The sequence below is a fragment of the Pseudophryne corroboree genome, chromosome 12 (assembly GCF_028390025.1).
Source record: "Pseudophryne corroboree isolate aPseCor3 chromosome 12, aPseCor3.hap2, whole genome shotgun sequence".
NCBI lineage: Eukaryota > Metazoa > Chordata > Amphibia > Anura > Myobatrachidae > Pseudophryne > Pseudophryne corroboree.
Window position 1 is genome coordinate 43,329,170 of NC_086455.1, and position 23,495 is coordinate 43,352,664.

The window sequence follows — 23,495 nt, forward strand, 5'->3', positions numbered from 1 at the left end:
TGAGGAAGTCTGCTTCCCAGTTGTCCACTCCCGGAATGAATACTGCCGACAGTGCTATCACATGATTTTCCGCCCAGCGAAGAATCCTTGCAGCTTCTGCCATTGCCCTCCTGCTTCTTGTGCCACCCTGTCTGTTTACGTGGGTGACTGCCGTGATGTTGTCCGACTGGATCAACACCGGCTGACCTTGAAGCAGAGGTCTTGCTAAGCTTAGAGCATTGTAAATGGCCCTTAGCTTCAGGATATTTATGTGAAGTGATGTCTCCAGGCTTGACCATAAGCCCTGGATATTCCTTCCCTGTGTGACTGCTCCCCAGCCTCGCAGGCTGGCATCCGTGGTCACCAGGACCCAGTCCTGAATGCCGAATCTGCGGCCCTCTAGAAGATGAGCACTCTGCAACCACCACAGGAGGGACACCCTTGTCCTTGGTGACAGGGTTATCCGCTGATGCATCTGAAGATGCGACCCGGACCATTTGTCCAGCAGGTCCCACTGGAAAGTTCTTGCGTGGAAACTGCCGAATGGGATTGCTTCGTAGGAAGCCACCATTTTACCCAGAACCCTTGTGCATTGATGCACTGAGACTTGGCTCGGTTTTAGGAGGTTCCTGACTAGCTCGGATAACTCCCTGGCTTTCTCCTCCGGGAGAAACACCTTTTTCTGGACTGTGTCCAGGATCATCCCTAGGAACAGAAGACAAGTCGTCGGAACCAGCTGCGATTTTGGAATATTGAGAGTCCAATCGTGCTGCCGCAACACTACCTGAGATAGTGCTACACCGACCTCCAACTGTTCCCTGGATCTTACCCTTATCAGGGAATCGTCCAAGTAAGGGATAACTAAAATTCCCTTCCTTCGAAGGAATATCATCATTTCGGCCATTACCTTGGTAAAGACCCGGGGTGCCGTGGACCATCCATACGGCAGCGTCTGAACCGATAGTGACAGTTCTGTACCATAAACCTGAGGTACCCTTGGTGAGAAGGGTAAATTTTGACATGAAGGTAAGCATCCTTGATGTCCCGAGACATCATGTAGTCCCCTTCTTCCAGGTTCGCAATCACTGCTCTGAGTGACTCAATCTTGAATTTGAACCTCTGTATGTAAGTGTTCAAAGATTTTAGATTTAGAATCGGTCTCACCGAGCCGTCCGGCTTCGGTACCACAACAGTGTGGAATAATACCCCGTTCCCTGTTGCAGGAGGGGTACCTTGATTATCACCTGCTGGGAATACAGCTTGTGAATGGCTTCCAAAACTGTCTCCCTGTCAGAAGGAGACATCGGTAAAGCCGACTTTAGGAAACGGCGAGGGGGAGACGTCTCGAATTCTAATTTGTACCCCTGAGATATCACCTGAAGGATCCAGGGGTCTACTTGCGAGTGAGCCCACTGCGCGCTGAAATTCATTGAGACGGGCCCCCCACCGTGCCTGATTCTGCTTGTAAAGCCCCAGCGTCATACTGAGGGCTTGGCAGAGGCGGGAGAGGGTTTCTGTTCCTGGGAACTGGCTGATTTCTGCAGCCTTTTTCCTCTCCCTCTGTCACGGGGCAGAAATGAGGAACCTTTTGCCCGCTTGTCCACGAAAAGACTGCGCCTGATAATACGGCGTCTTCTCATGTTGAGAGGCGACCTGGGGTACAAACGTGGATTTCCCAGCTGTTGCCGTGGCCACCAGGTCTGAAAGACCGACCCCAAATAACTCCTCCCCTTAATAAGGCAATACTTCCAAATGCCGTTTGGAATACGCATCACCTGACCACTGACGTGTCCATAACCCTCTACTGGTAGAAATGGACAACGCACTTAGACTTGATGCCAGTCGGCAAATATTCCGCTGTGCATCACGCATATATAGAAATGCATCTTTTAAATGCTCTATAGGCAAAAATATACTGTCCCTATCTAGGGTATCAATATTTTCAGTCAGGGAATCCGACCACGCCAACCCAGCACTGCACATCCAGGCTGAGGCGATTGCTGGTCGCAGTATAACACCAGTATGTGTGTAAATACATTTTAGGATACCATCCTGCTTTCTATCAGCAGGATCCTTAAGGGCGGCCATCTCAGGAGAGGGTAGAGCCCTTACAAGCGTGTGAGCGCTTTATCCACCCTAGGGGGTGTTTCCCAACGCACCCTAACCTCTGGCGGGAAAGGATATAATGCCAATAACATTTTAGAAATTATCAGTTGTTATCGGGGGAAACCCACGCATCATCACACACCTCATTTAATTTCTCAGATTCAGGAAAACTACAGGTAGTTTTTCCTCACCGAACATAATACCCCTTTTTGGTGGTACTCGTATTATCAGAAATGTGTAAAACATTTTTCATTGCCTCAATCATGTAACGTGTGGCCCTACTGGAAGTCACATTTGTCTCTTCACCATCGACACTGGAGTCAGTATCCGTGTCGGCGTCTATATCTGCCATCTGAGGTAACGGGCGCTTTAGAGCCCCTGACGGCCTATGAGACGTCTGGACAGGCACAAGCTGAGTAGCCGGCTGTCTCATGTCAACCACTGTCTTTTATACAAAGCTGACACTGTCACGTAATTCCTTCCAACAGTTCATCCACTCAGGTGTCGACCCCCTAGGGGGTGACATCACTATTACAGGCAATCTGCTCCGTCTCCACATCATTTTTCTCCTCATACATGTCGACACAAACGTACCGACACACAGCACACACACAGGGAATGCTCTGATAGAGGACAGGACCCCACTAGCCCTTTGGGGAGACAGAGGGAGAGTTTGCCAGCACACACCAGAGCGCTATATATATACAGGGATAACCTTATATAAGTGTTTTTCCCCTTATAGCTGCTGTATTGTTAATACTGCGCCTAATTAGTGCCCCCCTCTCTTTTTTAACCCTTTCTGTAGTGTAGTGACTGCAGGGGAGAGCCAGGGGAGCTTCCCTCCAACTGAGCTGTGAGGGAAAATGGCGCCAGTGTGCTGAGGAGATAGGCTCCGCCCCTTTTTCGCTGACTTTTCTCCTGCTTTTTTATGGATTCTGGCAGGGGTTAAAATTCATCCATATAGCCCTGGGGGCTATATGTGATGTATTTTCGCCAGCCAAGGTGTTTTTATTGCTGCTCAGGGCGCCCCCCCCTAGCGCCCTGCACCCTCAGTGACCGAAGTGTGAAGTGTGCTGAGGAGCAATGGCGCACAGCTGCAGTGCTGTGCGCTACCTTGGTGAAGACAGGACGTCTTCTGCCGCCGATTTTCCGGACCTCTTCTGTCTTCTGGCTCTGTAAGGGGGCCGGCGGCGCGGCTCTGGGACCCATCCATGGCTGGGCCTGTGATTGTCCCTCTGGAGCTAATGTCCAGTAGCCTAAGAAGCCCAATCCACTCTGCACGCAGGTGAGTTCGCTTCTTCTCCCCTTAGTCCCTCGATGCAGTGAGCCTGTTGCCAGCAGGTCTCACTGAAAATAAAAAACCTAAACTAAAACTTTCACTAAGAAGCTCAGGAGAGCCCCTAGTGTGCACCCTTCTCGTTCGGGCACAAAGATCTAACTGAGGCTTGGAGGAGGGTCATAGGGGGAGGAGCCAGTGCACACCAGGTAGTCCTAAAGCTTTCTTTAGATGTGCCCAGTCTCCTGCGGAGCCGCTATTCCCCATGGTCCTTACGGAGTCCCCAGCATCCACTTAGGACGTTAGAGAAATAATAGTATTTAAACAGGACTGGCTGGTGGGATTAATGGGAAGTTAAGAGATATAGGGCATTTGATATTTAGATAGTGATTATGTGGGGAGCCAGCATAGAGAAGTTGCCCTTATACAAGTGCCTAATTTATGACATAGTGAGTCTCACGGAAGATAGTCTAACACAGGGATGGGGAACCTTTCGGCCTTCCACCTGTTGTTGAACTATACATCCCAGCATGCCCTGCAACAGTTTTAGCATGGCCAAATAGCAAAACTGTAGCAAGGCATGCTGGTATGTGTAGTTCAACAACAGCTGGAGGGCCGAAGGCTCCCCATCCCTGGTCTAACAGAAAGGTCAAACATCCAGACGTACAGTACCCACATAAACGAATGAGCAACTTACGATCTGAACTGCTTCAAAAATATGTTTAAGTTGAGGTTTTTCTTGGCATCTAAAAATGAAATCTGTTTGCGGGGGGAAAAAAAAGAAAAGAAAAAAGGTTAATATAAAAATAAGAGCTCTAGGAGAAAACGCTCTCTGGTGGTTTTAGCTCCTGTGGACAGTGGTACCTCTTTAGGTGGCTTCTTTACTGGTGTTGAACCTTTAGCTTTATCTACAGCTTGCGGGAGGCAAAACAGCTGCTCAATGCTGGAATAATTGGGTTCTACAGTTTCCTCGCAGGGGGTTGTAGACGCCCACATAGACTGGCCATCTGAAAGCAGAGAGCAAACTGGTTGCGGCACAGCTGCCCTTTTCAATCCCAGACAAACATATACAGAATTGCTGCATGCATAAAAATTAATCTGACATACTGTAACTACACACTCGCCTCATTCTGCATTTGGATGTGAACTTTAGACTATTTCTATGGTGGAAAAAGGCCTTAAGTGTTCCTAATCCTAGTACACAGAACAATACATTCAGAATTAATTGACTAACATTGACCCAGCTCTACTCATTCTGCAACGTGCTCATTTACAACATTATGTATCAGAGCTTGGAGAGAGATAAAGTACCAGCCAATCCGCTCATAATTGCCATTTTTTAAACACGGCTTGTAACTGACAGTTCGAAGCGGATTGGTTGGTACTTTCTATCTCTCCAAGCTTTGATACATTAATAACATTCTGTGGAATGGCGAAGCAAAGTGAAGATTGTTTCATCACACAACTCTCTTCACCTACAATTTTGCTCATCTCTAGACATAAACTACATTCTGGCAAATAAAGGGAACTTAAAAATGTTAGACGTTTTCTGGATTTACCGACTTAGTTCTGTTACAAAAAATTATATTATTGCCATTATCAGCAGATGCATAATTACTTATGTCATTTTAGGGTCACTTCTAATGGTCAGCTGCAAGAAGTCTTCAATATGTGCCATTATAGGTTTTGCCAGGGGAATGCAATTTAGCATACCCTGCGCCTTCCTCACACTGCAACTGGCTTATCTCTCCTTAATAAATTGTTTTGCAGTGCTCTTCACAGTAATTTTAGGAGGCGGCTCTTGAGGTCTGATTCAGAGCTCAATGTTCTCCATCTTACGTTATTGCACTGTGCAAGCTCCAGAAGTACGGCAATGCAGAGGCTAATGCATTTGGATTGCATCAACTTATGATTGAAAAGGCAAAACATAATGTTCTCATGTAGGAAACGTTCAGGGAGGGCATGTTGACGCAAATGTGGGCTATGCAGAGGTGCACAGAAGCTAAAATTCACCTGTTTCCAAGCATATTATTTGCACTAAGTACAGGGTAGGTTCAAGTGTCCACTGATGAGAAACACTAATAGAACGCAGAGCATACACATTGCAAGATGCATATATCATACAGGCAAATTAATATACCCATTTATTTCCCTCTAAGCCAGGGCTGGCCAAACCGGTCCTCGAGATCTACCAACAGTGCATGTTTTCCAGGCCTCCTGGAGATCTGGAGAATTGTCAGTTAGGAATGAATGCATCACATCCTAATTTGTAATGACTACACCTGTGCACCAGCTAGGTGGTCTGGAAAATGTGAACTGTTGGTAGATCTCGAGGACCGGTTTGGCCGGCCCTGCTCTAAGCAATGGCCGATTTCCGCCCAACTCTGCATGAGGCACTAAGAATTATGTCTGCATTTTGTACATGATTTCTGATCATTTCTGATTTATGAACTTTCCGAAAAAAAAGATTTTTGGGTGGGAGGTACATGGCAGGTAACAAACAATTCAGATTGGACAATCATTGAAACCCTATAGTATATTAGAACATTAATTATACATACCTTTGGCAACATTAGGGGGCAGTTTTTGCCAGTTCAGTTTTTTCATTTTCATTGATGGCCTATTAACTTTGAAGCAAGGTTGTCTTGCGTAACCCAAAGAATGATCCACACGTGCAACTACGATTTCTTCATTAACGCCACTTGGGGGTGGTCTCACACCAGGAAGAGGAGGTGGTGGTGGTGTGCCCCCCATGCCTGGAAATGGAGGCGGTGGTGGTGGGAAGCCACCCATTCCTGGAAGGGGAGGAGGTGGTGGCGGGAAGCCACTCATTCCTGGAAGGGGCGGAGGCGGTGGTGGAAAGCCACTCATCCCTGGAAGAGGAGGAGGCGGTGGTGGAAAGCCACTCATCCCTGGAAGAGGAGGAGGCGGTGGTGGAAAGCCACTCATCCCTGGAAGAGGAGGAGGCGGTGGTGTGAAGCCACTCATCCCTGGAAGAGGAGGAGGCGGTGGTGTGAAGCCACTCATCCCTGGAAGAGGAGGAGGCGGTGGTGGAAAGCCACTCATTCCTAGAAGAGGAGGAGGCGGTGGTGGAAAGCCACCCATCCCTGGAAGGGGAGGTGGTGTTGGCAAGCCCCCCATGCTTGGAAGAGGAGGTGGTGGCGGTGGAAAGCCACCCATCCCTGGAAGTGGGGGAGGAGGCGGTGGTGACAACCCAGAATAGGGGAGAGGAGGAGGAGGAGGAGGAGGGGGTGATGGTGTAGACTGTGTGCCAATCACAGACAATGGAGAACCTGATAGATTAACAGGTAGCGAAGGCTCTTCAACAGCTGTTGTAACTGGCTGAGCAATTGAGGACTCCAGCAAGTCATTTGTCTGATGACCTGGTGATTTGCTAATTGCGTCTTCTTTACAAGATTCATCCTTTGGCTTGTCTGTTTGTATACTTTTATTTACTTTCTCAGCATTTCTGCCTTTGGTCTTCTGCTTGCTTTGGTGTTTGTTGGATGTTAAGAGCCTATCCATGACCTCCTCAAGGGTATTACTTTTGCCTACCAGAAAAATAAAATTGTAAAAGGTGGATTAGTAAAATGATAGCAATTAATAAAGCCAATAACCTCTGTACCCGGCATGCTTATCTGCACTGAAATAACAATCTAGACATTTAAATATGATCTTGGAATGTTTCTATTAATCTGTTCAGTCAATAAAATCGACTGACAGGACTGTAACGTACCAACACTGAAGAACGGTTTGTGCTAAGTGTAGATGTGTCCTAATACACCTATCCCATATGAGCCATACGGTGCAAGGCGTCCGACATGATTTTGATGCTCCGCCATGAAAGCGGACATTTGTGTTTGCATACGTTTAACTGATTTTTGTGCCTTAACATACTAATAGTATACTAATGGCCTAATTGAGATGCGTGCAGTGCCTATGTTTGTGCAGTTGAGGGATTTGCTACAGCGCATTCACAAAAGTCTAGGAAAACCTTACTGCGTACCCATGAACCTATGTGTGCAATAGCGTACAACGTCACAATGACTTGAGACAGCAAATGCGATTCAAGGTGGAGACAAGGAAATTACCTAAAGCAGGGATAGCCAACCCTGGTCCTCGAGCACTACCAACAGTTCACATTTTCCAGGCCACCTAGCTGGTGCACAGGTGTATTCATTACTCCCTGACACACTGTAAGAGATCCACAGGTGGAGTAATTATTTCACTTGTGATTCTGTGAGGAGACCTGGAAAACGTTAACTGTTGGTGGCTCTCGACGATCAGGGTTTGCTACCCCTGATAAAGAGTGTCGTGGACGTTATGGGAGTGTCATGGGCAGTGGTGGCTGCAGCACAGTCTGGTGGCTGTAGAAGTGGGGCTGCAGCGCAGTCCAAAATTCAAATAGGAGAACCACACCAACTGCCACTCCAAACATCACCGGCAGTTGGGGTGTCTCCCCTATTTGAATTTTGGACTGCGCTGCATCGCCACCTCTAGAGCCGCTACTGGTAATGGACATGTTTCGATATGTGGCTGCATTCTCTTTCACAGCACAGCAACCAGATTTTGAGAACGTTACAAGGGGGTTGTTAACCAAGCAGAGGCTGCTCCAGAAGTCGATGTTGCAATCAATGGTGTGTCAATGGTGGAGTGATCGATCCACTAGCGTAGTTAAGCATTGCTTAGATATGTAAAGTGGGCATGGCAGTGCTTGCTCAGTCCATCACAGAAGTATACAAGGGGAATGCTCAAGCTGACCTATACATATATTTGCACTTGCTGGTCTGTGAGTGATTGAGGCAAGTTGCTCCCATAGGACATTCGTCTATTGCCTTTTTACCCAGATTCCGTACATTTTCCTAATTTTGTTTGTATGACACGGCTATTTTGTGCGATTTGAGGATAGGAGTAGGTGGACACATCTGGAAAAGTGAAGTTCTTCGGTAATAATACAGCACACAGTTGCTGGAAAGTTATATTATGGGGTGAGAAGGTGTGGATGTGTGTTTTATATTACGTACAGTCATCTGCAAGCAATACAGCTCGATTCACCACGAATTCCAAGGCCTCCCAGAGTAAGGGACAAGAAGAGTGCGAAATATCAAAGTGCAGAAGACCCTGCAAAATGGAAAGCAGCTGGACCGATAATGGTGAAGCGCTTACCTGCAAAGTATAACCAGAAATATACAGTCAGTTTACACAAGAGATGGACAAAATAATCAGCCAAGTTACTTAATTCACCACATTTAGTCATCTAGAGAGATCCTGGTTCTTATACTATGTCAATGACGGACATGGCTGCAATTTTTTTTTTCTATTGTGCATGCATCGCAATTACGTACGTACAGAGTCAAAGTTGGGATTTCAGACGCATGTACGAAGAAATGTATTGGAAATGTGCTTGGCGTTACTGGGGAAAGGAGTCACAAGGTGGGGTGCGGGCAGCTCCAAAGTGTCACCCTCGGAGGGGGTCCTCTGCAGCAACAGGAGCCTGGTTACCATGCAGTACCCGGCTCCTGTCACTGAGTAGGAGCTGGCATTGCAGGCACTAGTCTCCGGGGGCAGCCTAGCATCTCTGGGGATGTTGGGAATGCCCGGAGCTATGCGTGACGGCAGTGTTGGACTCGGCAAGTCCACACCCCCTTTTCAGATGCACGATGGGGGGTTCTAATGACCACACCAGGTGTCACAGAACGCGGTGCTGCCACTGTTCTTGGGAGGTGGTTATTCAGATGTATGGAGATGGTCTGTCCTCTGGGTGTGTTATAAGAGTGTCGCTGAAGGTCATACTCTGATGGAGAACCTGCACCTAGCCTGGAGCTGGTTTACAGGACTCTAGCAGGAGCACAGTCCCAAATGCAACTACGGCAAAAGACGCTAAAGCAATCTAGAGAGCTGCCTGATGGTAGCACCGACCCTGGGTTTCTGCTTTTCCAGAAAAAGACTTACTTTATTAAAGAGTGTACTGAAAACCTCCTGGTGATTGTTCATATCAATCCCTCCATATATTTTAAGAAGATCTTCATCATCCTCTGACTTGGCTTCCTCAAACACGTACGCTTGTACTAACAGGTCCTCATCCTCCTGATCTCTGACATAAGAAGCAATAATAAGGCAGGTGAGCAGGCTGCACCATAGCAGTAAGCGTTATCCCATTGGTGCACAATACAGTATCAGATCTAGGATTAACAGGATTTTGGGATGAAGTCTACGAATATTTAATAATATAATAATGTAAGATGGTCCAGTAAGAACATGCTATTCATTTGTATTAGCAATCCTGTAAAATGCAGAAAATATGTTCCATGTGGCAAACATTTGCTTATCTTGCATACTGTGTGGGGATATGTACTAAGCATTGGAAAGTGATAAAGTGGACGGAGAGAAAGTACCAACCAGTCAGCTCTTAACTGTCATTATTTAAACAGGCGGGTCTATGTACCAAGCCTTGGAGAGAGATAAAGTGGTTGGAGATAAAGGACCAACCAATCAGCTCCTAACTGTCACATTACAGGCTGTGTTTGAAAAACGACAGGAGCTAATTAGTTGGTCGTTTTTCTCTCTCCAAGGCTTAGTACATCTGTCCGTGTATATGATAAACTAATTATAATTCAACCATTTAAATAAAAGTGAAAAACCAGCCCATGTCCAAAAAACTATGAATCTAATGCATCACTGTCCAATATAACAGAGATATGGGGGGTCATTCCGAGTTGTTCGCTCGGTAAAAATCTTCGCATCGCAGCGATTTTCCGCTTAATGCGCATGCGCAATGTCCGCACTGCGACTGCGCCAAGTAAATTTGCTATGCACTTCGGAATTTTACTCACGGCTTTTTCATCGTTCTGGCGATCGTAATGTGATTGACAGGAAATGGGTGTTACTGGGCGGAAACTGGCCGTTTTATGGGCGTGTGGGAAAAAACGCTACCGTTTCCGGAAAAAACGCAGGAGTGGCCGGAGAAACGGAGGAGTGTCTGGGCGAACGCTGGGTGTGTTTGTGACGTCAAACCAGGAACGACAAGCAGTGAAATGATCGCAGATGCCGAGTAAGTCTGGAGCTACTCAGAAACTGCTACGAGGTGTGTAATCGCAATATTGCGAATACATCGTTCGCAATTTTAAGATGCTAAGATTCACTCCCAGTAGGCGGCGGCTTAGCATGAGCAAATCTGCTAAAATCCGCTTGCGAGCGAACAACTCGGAATGACCCCCATAGTGACAAAAATAGAACGTAATTATGTCAGATTTTTGCAAAGTAAAGTACTGTAGTTACACAATCCTGAATGTCTCATTGCACAGAATACAGGAACACGTTTCTTATCACATTTATTGTCTTGGCCACCAGATTATATAGTAGTAGGAAGATAAATTCCAAAACACACGGAACACTTCAAATGACTTTTTTTCTATATATATGTACCTTAATTTTGTTAACACGTCCAGCAGCTGAAGACCTGAAAGAAATACAGAGATTACGATTTTTATATGTTATGGTCTTTGTTCCCCTAAATAAATGTAATGAATGATGAAATCATCTTTGTGAGTGCACCAAGCATGAAATGGTTTCAATACCATCACTCACTCTCCTGTCCCTACTATCTTCTTATGATCCCGTTGCAGTCTGTATTTCCTCAGCAATCCTCTCATTTCATTCTGGTACAAGTGCATGCCCAAGGCCGAAATGATATTGTTCACTATGCTGGTGTCAGAGCGTGTATAACACAGTTGTGTAAGGAGATGAATGAATTCAAATAAATTCTATCCCTGGAATCTAATCTGAGCGCAAAATTAGTAAATTGTGTCAAATTTTGCAAATCTCTGTTTACACTGGCAATTCCCTGCTCAAAATTCGCAGATGGCCTTACAAGGCAAAAACCAAGCCTTGTAAGCGAGTGCCCCTCTAAAAAAAAAAACCCATCCAAGTTCGGCTGGCATCCCGAACAGTCGCTAAACTTGGGCGGCATTACATCCCGCCTTATACTGGTGCCAGCTAGATGCTTCAATTAACAACTGTATGTGTGCTCCAATGCCTGCCAGTAACTGGGCATAAATGCACATGACGCAAACACTGTGTTATCACTGTATAAGTCACTAATTAGCGCACATTTTGAAAATGGGTGCTATCCTGCGGAAACTTCACTAAAATGGATTGAGGACCTTTTGGTCTTGCCCTCTTCTTCAACCACTCTGGAGAGAAATTTTTGATTTAATATCAAATGTATTGGGATATACTATTCCACTTGAACCTCTGGTTGCGCTATTCCATTACCCATACCCACATATTGTTGAGTCTGATGTTTATCTTCTAGGACATGTGCTAATTGCCTCTAAGGCGGCTATAGCTCAGCAATGGAAATAGACAGCGATCCCTGTTATCCAAAGTATTAAAGCCAAAATCCATGGACATTATATATTTGAAACAGCTCCCAGTGTATACACGGTCTCCACACCTTCTAATCCTAATAATTGGGTTGAATGGTGTGTGTGTGTGTATATATATATATATATATATATATATATATACATACACACACACATACATATATACACACAGTTGTGATGCTTCAGACTTCCAATCACAATGATTAATGTTTGAGAGTTTAAACTCGCCTCCTTAACATTTATAGATAAGTATAGATATTACCTATCTATCTATAGGGGCTCTCCATTCTTTCAATACTACTTGTATGTTTCAAGTTCACAATATATTCGATTCACTGTACGCTGTATGTAACTATATTTGCTATATGTAATATTATGCAAGACTCTCCCTTTTTTTTTTTTTTTTTTTAAGGTTTGAAATTGTTTTTATTTTTTTTTAGATAGCTTTACTTTTATAATTGGTATATTTCATACTATGTTTGTCATCCTCAATTTTCACTAAAAATGATTAATTTAAAAAAAACAAACAGGTACTATAAAGAGGATTCATCAATTGTGAATAGGAAAGAGACCTTCCTCATCAGCACAGCTTAGAGTGTGTTTTAATGTACGGACTGCTATGCTGTGGACTTAGCCGGTGGCGGGCTAAGCTGTGGGCTAAGGCGGCGGCAGGCTAAGCTGTGGGCTAAGACGGCGGCAGGCTAAGCTGTGGGCTAAGGCAGGCTAAGCTGTGGGCTAAGGCAGGCTAAGCTGTGGGCTAAGGCAGGCTAAGCTGTGGGCTAAGGCAGGCTAAACTGTGGGCTAAGGCAGGCTAAGCTGTGGGCTAAGGCAGGCTAAGCTGTGGGCTAAGGCAGGCTAAGCTGTGGGCTAAGGCAGGCTAAGCTGTGGGCTAAGGCAGGCTAACCTGTGGGCTAAGGCAGGCTAAGCTGTGGGCTAAGGCAGGCTAACCTGTGGGCTAAGGCAGGCTAAACTGTGGGCTAAGGCAGGCTAAGCTGTGAGCTAAGGCAGGCTAAACTGTGGGCTAAGGCAGGCTAAGCTGTGGGCTAAGCCGGCGGCAGGCTAAACTGTGGGCTAAGGCGGTGGCAGGCTAAGCTGTGGGCTAAGGCGGTGGCAGGCTAAACTGTGGGCTAAGGCAGTGATGGCAAATTCACTGCATTGGATTCTCTTTTTACAATACGATATCTGTAGCTATAAGTGGATAAAGGGAATATATCTGACCGCTTTGCTTCCCTCAACTCCCCTTTCCTCCTGTAAAGTGAAATGGACACCTGGCATTTTTCATTTTTTTCATATTTTACCATCCACATGGACTATGATTGGGAATAGTAACCTGTGCCGAGCTCTGCGGTAGCGGAGTGAGGCCACAGTACACTAATGGGGCTTGTTTGTGGCAGAAAAGTGACAAAACACCCTAAACAACAAAAAAAATAATGGTGTCTACCTTTTTTGTGTCACCATTTCCATGTCGACCTTTTGACCCTGTCAACCTAATGCATGTCTACCATTAGTGGCAGACCTATTTATTGTAGACCTTTTTAGTGTAGATCTAATAAACCACACGTGGCACACAGTAGGGTCTAGACCAGGGGTGGGGAACCTTTGGCCCTCCAGCTGTTGTTGAACTACAGATCCTAGAATGCCATGCAACAGGTTTAGCATGGCCAAATAGCTAAACAGTAGCAGTGCATGCTGGTATGTATAGTTCAACAACAGCTGGAGGGCCAAAGGTTCCCATACCTGGTCTAAACCATGGGTCTTCCACCTGTGGCCCTCCAGCTGATGTGAAACTACACATCCCAGCAAGCCCTGCCGCAGTTTTGCTACTAAGGTATGCTAAAACTGAGGCAGGGCATGCTGGGATGTGTAGTTCCGCAGCAGCTGGAGGACCGCAGGTTGAAGACTCATGGTCTAGACCCTAGACTTCCTTTTGATCCATGCAAATAGAGTTTTTGTATAGTTTAACTCTACGGATCTTTGTATTTTGCAACCTCAGTAACATAACAGTATGAACAGGGAGAGGAAAAATCTGTTTACACTAATCTTAAGTGGCACTTCAGTTTAGTGCTTGGATTGCAGGCCTGTTCATTCACAGCCCCCTGTGAGCTTCAGAATGCTACAAAAGTTACATGAAACAAAGAACTAAACTCACAAAAAACATAGGAGCCACTGAGGCACCATACCTGTAATTGTGATATTCTACAAGGACAAAACAAAGGCAGCTACAGTATGCAGCTGTGTAGCATCTCTTGGACTGCAACTTAAATTTAAGAGCAGGCCCTCCATAGGCTCTTAACGGAACATGGGTCAGATGACTCAGGTTCCCATTTACACAGAGCAGCGACAAGGGTAGGCCTGGCAAGGGTTGGGTATGGGTGACCGGTGATTGGGATCCCGCCGGTCACCATACCGGTGGTGGTGGTGAATAGTCCCTGTTGGCATGCCGACTGTCGGGCGTTACAGTGTTTGGGATCCCGGTGTTGGTAATGTGACCGGTGGTCTCCTGACCGACGGTCACATAGCTACATACCCCTGGCAATAACCCAGGTTATTGCAACAATGGTGAAGGGTATAACATTTCTGGTTTTTGGTGATATCCATGTTGGGGCACAGATTGCTAAATCACAATAACCGAGGTGTGAATTAAGTCACCTTTGCTCAACTATGGCTATTGTTAAGGATTCTAGTGTGGTCTCAATTTTACGATCAGCCGCATCTTTCAGGGAGGCTGCACCCGGGACAGGCAATACAATTTTTCGTGACAGCCTGGATACTGATGCATCCACTATCGGTGGATTTTCCCCATTTTTTCCTATCCCCAGGAGGAACAGGAAAAGATGAGAGCAACCTTTTAGGTTTCAGGATTAACCCATGGTTCTTCAAACAGGCTATTTAGTTCCTTTGACACAGGAAAAGTGGCTGAGGATTTCTTTTTTATTCCTTACTCTCCTCTGTCACCTTAGCAGGGATATGCAGAACTTCTGATAGCCTCTATTCCCTGTGACAGAGTAGCCTCCCCCACCTCTGAGTCCACCTCCATGTCTGACCCCTCATCATCAGAGTCATACTGCAGGATATGGGCCAAGGGACGTTTTTGCGGACAAATGGCAGGGGACTGAGATGCTGTTTTGGGTACTGAGTCTCTTTTCATAAACTCAGTCATAGTTTGTCTTAAGTATTGCGTCTCTTTCTCATTGTGGGACAATTTAGTAGAAATGTTGGAAATCATTTCCCTAATGGAGTCCAGCCATGCTGGTTCTGCCCCGCTAGCCTGGGAAGGTACACTACACTGAGTACACACTAGTGAATCCCCTGTAGAAGAGGAACACTGTGCCTTACATGAAACACACTCCTTGCCTGACATACTGTAACGGTGACAGCACACACAGGAAAAGGTTAAATGCACAATTAACCCACAAAGAGCTCTTGCAGGGAGACACAGAGAGAGTATGGAGCCAGTACACGTAGCCCTTACCGCTAATGCCAAGCTTAGCCGGGTCACAAACTAAGTACCTAGATTAGGGACTTAGTACACTAATAACCACTCCCTCCCCTGCTACGGCCCCCTGGTACCGCTAAGGTAATCTGGAGTCTCTCCAGAGGAGCTGCGCGTAACTGTCAGTCAGCGTCTATGTCAGCTGCAGAGGAAAAATGGCGCTGGTGAGCTGCTGGATCCACTCATAGTGAAGCCCCGGCCCTCCAATGATACGCAACCTTTTTTATACTGCCTGTTTGTGCCCGAGTGCATAAAATAGAGACAGACTCCTTTTATGGCTTTGTTGCCAGACTGGGTACTGTGTCCGCTGTTCAGCGTCTGTGTCCTTACACAGCGGGAGACGCAGTCTGCCCTTCAGAAGCCGTGCGGCTCCATACCCTCATGCCGCCATAATGGCTGGCGACCCGCTAACCGGGACGCCGGCTTAGAACTCACCACTCTATCTTCAGGCTCTGTTAAGGGTGGCGGCGTGCTGCGGGAATGTACGCTCGCCGCGGTGGGGCTTGCGAATAGTTACCTCAGGAGCTAGTGTCCTGTCAGCAGGGAACGGGACCATTAACCCTTCTAGAGGTGGGACCATTAACCCTTCTAGAGGTTCCTCCGGGCACATTTCCTAAACTGAATCTGGTAGGAGGGGCATAGAGGGAGGAGCCAGCACACTCTATCAAATTCTTAAAGTGCCCATGGCTCCTAGTGGACCAGTCTATATCACATGGTACTAAATGGATTCCCAGTATCCCCTAGGACGTAAAAGAAATAAGGCACGTTTTGAGTCTGCCAAAAGGCATGTGGACAACTCGCTAAAATGTATGGAGGAAGGTGCTCTGGTCAGATGAGACTAAAATTACATTTTTCGTGTTATTTACATGTGTTAACAATATAATCCCAGGTCATTTCAATTATAAAATAAGTCAGAAAAGCACTATATAGTAAGTTTTGCACACTGTAGAAAGAAGCAGGCAAGAAATACAAAACAATGACTCGTATGCCCCATACGCACAGGGGCGACTGTCTAGATCGCTTAGAAATTAAGCACAGATCACTCCATGTGTATACCCCATAGCGATGGCGATGCGTGGTCCCGCGGGTCACCATCACCCGCTCAAGTCTTTTTGCGCATGCAGACAAGATCTAATTAGATCGCCTAGAATGTGCATAAAGAAGTTAAAGAACACTGGCTAGAACAGATCGCTCAGCCCACATCGCTGTGTGTATAGCGATGTGTGATGAGCGATCTGTGCTAACCTAGATCGCTTAGCACACAGGACAAGTCGCCCAGTGTGTATAGGGCATTACTCAGCTAATACACCTTGGTGGTCATTCCGAGTTGATCGCTAGCTGCATTCGTTCGCTGTGCAGCAATGAGGCAAAAAAAGGCACTTCTGTGCATGCGTATGCGGCGCAATGCGCACGCGCTACGTACTATTACAACAAAAGATGTAGTTTCACACAGGGTCCAGCGAAGCTTTTCAGTCGCACTGCTGGCCGCAGAGTGATTGACAGGAAGAGGGCGTTTCTGGGTGTCAACTGACCATTTTCAGGGAGTGTTCGTAAAAACGCAGGCCAGCCAGGAAAAACGCAGTCATGGCTGGGCAAACGCAGGGCGGGTTTGTGATGTCAAAACAGGAACTGAATAGTCTGAAGTGATTGCAAGCGCTGAGTAGGTTTTGAGCTACTCTGAAACTGCACAAAAAAACTTTGTAGCCGCTCTGCAATCTTTTCGTTCGCACTTCTGCTAAGCTAAAATGCACTCCCAGTGGGAGGCGGCATAGCATTTGCGTAGCTGCTAAAAACTGCTAGCGAGCGATCAACTCGGAATGACCCCCCTTGTACAGAGATCTTCACTTCTGATACAGAGATAACTTGTGTTAAGCCTCATACACACTAGACGAGAAAATAAAAGATCTCGCTCAGAAGAGCAATTCTGAGCGAGATCTTTTACAATCTCATCTAGTGTGCACGCTCAACGTCGTTAACGATACGCGCTCCAGCACTTCGTTAACAACTCCCTCCCTCTTCTGAACATGTACAGACGAGGGAGGTCCTCGTTAACGACAGGCAGGCTGCAGCATGGGCATCGTTTCCCCCTTCCCCTCTGGCATTAGCAAGTGTGTATGTCGGCACCCCGCCGCTGCCAATATCGGCGTCAGAGGGGGATTAATCAACGCATGGTGAGAGATATAGTACAATGTCATTTTTAAAACATCCTTTAAAATAAAAGTTATGGGTGGGTACACACGGAGCGATTTGTGGCTATTTTCTAAGTGATCTGACTTGATCGCTTAGAAATTAAGCACAAATTGCTCCGTGTGTATGCCCCATAGCGATAGCTATGCGAGGCCCCGCGTACCGCTATCGCCGGCTCAGATCATGCGTGTATGCAATATAAATCTAGTCAGATCGCCTAGCATGTGCATAAAGACTGGTTAGCACAGATCGCTCAGCACACATTGCTGTGTGTATAGCGATGTGTGCTAACTAGATCGCTTAGCACACAGGACATGTCGCCTCATGTGTATGGGGGTATCCGTTCACATGGTCGACCATGTTATGGTCGACAGTCATTAGGTCGACCACTATTAATCGACATTGACATGGTTGACATGAAAATGGTAGACACATGAAAGGTCGACACATGAAAAGGTCGACATGAGTTTTTTAACTTTTTTTTCTTTTGGGGAACTTTTCCATACTTTACGATCCACGTGGACTATGATTGGAACGGTAATCTGTGCCGAGCGAAGCGGTAGCGGAGCGAAGGCACCATGCGAGGGGACGCGGTGCACTAATTGGGGTTCCCAGTCAGTTTACACAAAAAACTACACCAAAAAAAGTAAAAAAACTCATGTCGACCATGTGTCCGTCGACCAATAGTGGTCGACCATTCATACCGGAACCGTGTATGGGGCATTAGAAGCTGAGTGATTGGTGTTTTTGATCTTTCTCCGTGCTTTAATAAATACTAGAGATGTGCGCGGCCCCGTGTTTTGATTTTGGTTCTATTTATCATTGTGTTTTAGTAAAACCATCCTACGTGTTTTGGTTCGGATCCGTTTTTTTATTCAATTAACATACATATATATATATATATATATATATATATATATATATATATATATATATATATATATATATATATATATATATATATATATATATATATATATATACACACACACACACACACACATATATATATATATATATATATATATACATACACATACAAACACACACACACACATCTATATATATATATACACATACATACATACTGTATATATATATATATATATATATATATATATATGAAAAATAATACTTGATTAAAAAAAAAATATGTTAAAAATGTATCAATGAAAAAATATAGCTAAAATCATGTAATTTTTTCAATCTAAAATCCGAAATTTGGATTTAAAATCCAAATCCTGAACCACGGGAAAACCCGAAATGGGACTCCATTCGCTTCTCCTCTGGGGATCTGGTCCGAGCTTTGGTTCAGTTCCGATCCACAAAATTTGTGGATTGGGTACTGTATAAGCAATGGCTTTTCAAAACCCACGATTTTTGCAGGTTGTGTCTCTTTACAGCTTTGCTGCACCACGGCGTATGTGCTTTCCATACAGGACATCTGGGGGAGCCGACAGAGATAGCGATGCTCCCAATACCCATAACTACACAGGGGAGACGGTAGACTGAATGTATGCTTCGGCTAGGCTCCATAGCTTTCAGTGGGGGGGCTGGCAGCTGCAAGAGGCCGCGATACAGCGTCGGGATACGCTATCTCCCGCAGCAACATTGTATGAGCACAGATCTGTATTTAAAAGGACAATAGTAGTACTAGAAAAACCATGCTTGTTTTGCATTAAATATTATTACCCTTTTAAATCTTACAGGCTAAATGCAAAAAACAAAGCTTTGCAAATATACTGCTTAGTAAATTTGCCCTTTAATTGTCATTTAAAAATGAAGCCATAGTATATACCACATAGATAGTATATCATACTTGCCTACCTGACCCTCTCCATGAGGGAGAAAATGCTCTGTTCCTGGACTTTCCTGGTAATGTATGATTGCCATCACCTGTGGTGAAACACCTTTCTTATCAATTACCTAGCTCACCACAGGTGATGGCAATCATACATTACCAGGAAAGTCCAGGAACAGAGCATTTTCTCCCTCATGGAGAGGGTCAGGTAGGCAAGTATGTAGTATATACACAACATGGACAGGTGTGGGGATACTGAGTGCTTCTGACACCAGAGGCCAATCCATTTTTACATCCCTACAGTATATACATTTTGCAAACAAGCTGCAGAAACATGGAGACTGGGTAACAGTCGGTATTGTTAATACATTCTCTTTTATATAAAGCTCTGTGCTGGCCCTGTCAACTGTATAACCGCATAAAGAGGCATTCATGAATATAACTATACAACATACCTCCCAACATGACCCTCTCCAGGAGGGACACCATGCTCTGCTTCTGGACTTTTCTCTTAATGTATGATTGCTGGCACCTGTTTTGATCAGGTTAATGGATAATAAAGGTGTTACAGCACAGGTGAGGGCAATCATACATTTAGAGGGAAGTCCAGGAACAGAGCATTCTGTCCCTCCTGGAGAGGGTCATGTTGGGAGGTATGGTACAATATGTAAAGTGTCAATCTAATCCTAATTTGTACAATTCTCAAATCCTCTACAAATAATCAGCCCTAGGTGTGAACATTGCAGATGTAAAGGAATCAAAATAACCACATCAAGAAACATACTAAGAAAATCATATTTAAAATGCTCATCTCATTTAAAGTCTGGCATTTAGAAATAGAATAATACAATCTTCCATAAACATTGCCGAGTATACTGTAGGACACTTACTTTGAGCAGGATACATCAGTAGGGAGCAACAATCATCTAAACAAATTACCCATGACATGTAAAATGACAGGGGTCTCAAACCATTTCACTAATGCTGCAAACTTTACCCCTACATAGTTATATGTACCTGCTATAACATCCACCATAGGGATTGCCTTTCAACCCATCACAAGCTCAACCCAGCCACCTGAAGCCAGGTTACAGATTGCACACAGGATGAGCCTTTTAAATATGGGTGGAAAAACACTTGGCCCTGCCATCCTTGCTGAATCATTATTTGCCCTTTATTTATTTATGGTATGCTTTTATTTTACTTTAATTCATCTTCTTTAACATGCCGTACACTTTTAAAGCAGGATTGAGTAGAAGGTCTTATTTTACAGTCCAGAGCAGCCCGTTTCTTTTTTAGAGTTGGTGTAATAAAAGGAGGAGGTCACATGGGATCCTGAGCTGTGTTAGTAGAACATGTGCTAAGGGAATGAATTAATTAATTACCTGAAAGGCATTTCAGAGTATACCCCTGGTTGTCCACTAGGGGGAGACGTTTTGCTTTCAAAGTAATTTATAGGAACATGGGAGTTCAAGGAAAATTTTGATTTAACTCTTCCAGTGTCATTTCTTAATTCATGATGAAAATGCCCAATTGGTGAGTAATATATAGAGGGGTAAAAATAAATAAATGGAAGTGGGGATAAATCTTCGATATTTACCAATAAAAAAACCCAAAAAACAGATACACGATGGCCTCTCATTTTTGTAATGCAGATAACAGCACAGTGGAGGGTGATCATCTTAAAAGGAGAATTGTTAGGTCTGATGGAACGATGTGGGAATGTGAAGTAATGGAACGATGTGGGAATGTGAAGTAAACAGGAATTTCAAAGTTCTGGTGCAAGACTACACTCAGGGGACCTTCCACTTATAAATGACTAATGATGTATACATAGGTGTCAGAACAGGTGGGGGGGCAAAGGGGCAGCTCCCCCTCCCCCCCAAAATACTTGAGAGGCGCCAGTCCATGTACTGCAGGCATGTCCAAACTGCGGACCTCCAACTGTTGAGAAACTACACATCCCAGCATGCCCCAACACAGCTTTAGCATTCTCTGACAGCAAAACGGTGTCAGGGCATGCTGGGATATGTAGTTTCTCAGCAGCCGGAGAACCACAGTTTGGACATGCCTGATGTACTGGGTCACAGGGAGCAGTGCGGACACCATCTAGGCTTACCACTTGCAGTGTCAGGATGATTTAATCCCCTTTCTGGCTGCTTCACCTCCTCCCTCCCCACAGCCCTTCTCCACCCTCTGCCCAGCTCTAGCCCCTACAGTCTGTGGCAATTTACTGTAGGATGGCCCCTCCTCTGAGCCCAGCCCTGCACCCATCTCACCTCCCACTTAATATGTCCCTCCCCTCTTCCCTCTCAGCTACCCTTTCGTACTTTCTCTCTCTCTCTCTCCCGCGCAGCACCAGGGCCAGATTAACAATGGGGCAGATGTAGCTGCAGCTCGAGGCCCCCCATTGAAAACAGGCCCACATGATCCCCTGCAGTGCAGCCAGTGTTGACAGGAAAAACTTTTTTTTCTTGTCACCACAAACAGCAAAGCTCACTCGCCTCCCGGCCACCCAAAATAACCATGCATATTTACCCCTGCCGCCAGCCAGCCGACAGAACGCTCACCTACAGTATGTCAGGACCAGTCCGGAGCCCGGCCCCCAACTCGTCAGAAGCCCCTCAGCCGGGTCCCATCAGAAGCCCCGCCCCTGGACCAGTCAGAAGCCCCAACCTGCCTTAAATTTAAGATTGTTTTAAGTAGCTGGATCGTCAGCAGGCGATATCACTGGTGGCCACTGGGGACAGCGGCCTATTACTCAGCTGCCAGGAGATGCACAATGCATGAATCAGGATTTTTGCACTGGGAGCCAAATTGTCTAGAAATGAGCCATTGCCACCATGCTCCATTAGCATGCCTCATGCCAGCACAATAACACTGTTAGGTGTTAGTGTACAGTTCAATTGCTGCAGGAAGGGAAGGTTAGGGAGGCACTGGGGAAAGGTAAATAAATATACATACCTTGATCCTGTTGGGATTCTCACCATCGGGATGCCGTGGCCGATATTCTGACCGTAGGCATCCTGACCGCTGGCATATCACACCAAACCCGCTGTAAGTAGGATACCATAATTTGGGGGGACCTCTGCGGCATATTGAAAATGTGCCCCCATGTATTTATTTCAGTAGCACACACCCATTATAGAGCTTTACATTAAATATTTCATGTAGTCAATCCCCTCAGTCCCTACTTCCAGTGGAGGTTACAATCTATACTCCCTAATACATGGACACACATACACACTACGGTTCATTTTTAGTCAGACGCCTATTTACCTACCAGTATATTTTTGGAGTGTGGGAGGTAGCCGGAACCTCCTGGAGGAAACCCACCAACAGAACATACAAACCCAACTCAGATAGTGCCTTGGTCAGACATTGAGCGTATGACCTCAGTTCTGTGAGGCATTAATGCTAACCACTACGCCATCAGTGCTGCATCATTAATATTAATTTATTTCTTCATGTGGGTTTTTTTTTTTTTTTTTAACCCATACCAATTAACGGTGTTCCAGGTGCAAAGCAAAAGTGGAAGTATAGATTTTTGGTCGACTATATGTGAAGAAAAATGTACGTCTCTACCTACTTAATTCACCTAGGAACTACTCCTGACAGAAACCATTTTAATGTTACATTCTTTGGGCATTAGAAGACCATGATACAGCACTCACACACTCTTATGCTGGTTTGCAGCTTGAGCAGCTGTGAAATGAAATATTACTTCTCTCTAAAGCAAACATGAAGACAATTTCCCTAACGCTTCAAGGAACAGGATCGCAACAGATGATGTTGATAAGGAAGGACGGGCGGGGCTCCATGTGACAGGAGCAGCAACATGATGGCGGGAGGGGAACAGAGGAAACCACAGACAGAGGGGAAAGGTCACAGAGTACCAACATGAGTTTTTTATCAAACGCATGCAGAAAGAGTGTGGTGTTAATGCTCTATGCCAGGCATGTCCAAACTGCGGCCCTCCAGCTGTTGAGAAACTACACATCCCAGCATGCCCTGACACAGCTTTAGCATTCTCTGACAGCAAAACTGTGTCAGGGCATGTTGGGATATGTAGTTTCACAACAGCTGGAGGGCCGCAGTTTGGACATGCCTGCTCTATGCAATTCTCCGGGTATGGGACTCAGGGTCGACACCAATTAGGTTGACAGCCATAAGGTCGACACCCATTTGTCAATAGTGGTTAGGTCGACACAGCCATTAGGTCGACATGAACAAGGCCGACATGAAAAAAGGTTGACATGAGTTTTT

General features: G+C 45.5%; 1 protein-coding gene across 9 annotated transcripts in view; it reads right to left on the reverse strand.

Annotated features, from left to right (window-relative positions):
• INF2 (inverted formin 2) overlaps positions 1-23,495 on the reverse strand; it is a 174,079-nt gene that overhangs the window by 62,669 nt on the left and 87,915 nt on the right. For 6 of the 9 annotated variants that reach the window (XM_063947424.1, XM_063947423.1, XM_063947425.1 and 3 more), the window contains exons 5-10: positions 10,787-10,820; positions 9,314-9,455; positions 8,386-8,527; positions 5,923-6,912; positions 4,226-4,368; positions 4,059-4,120 (exon numbers count right to left, since the gene is read on the reverse strand). In XM_063947424.1, the coding sequence (XP_063803494.1) occupies positions 4,059-4,120; positions 4,226-4,368; positions 5,923-6,912; positions 8,386-8,527; positions 9,314-9,455; positions 10,787-10,820 (1,513 nt within the window). The other 3 variants (XM_063947431.1, XM_063947429.1, XM_063947430.1) reach the window with 3 other exon arrangements.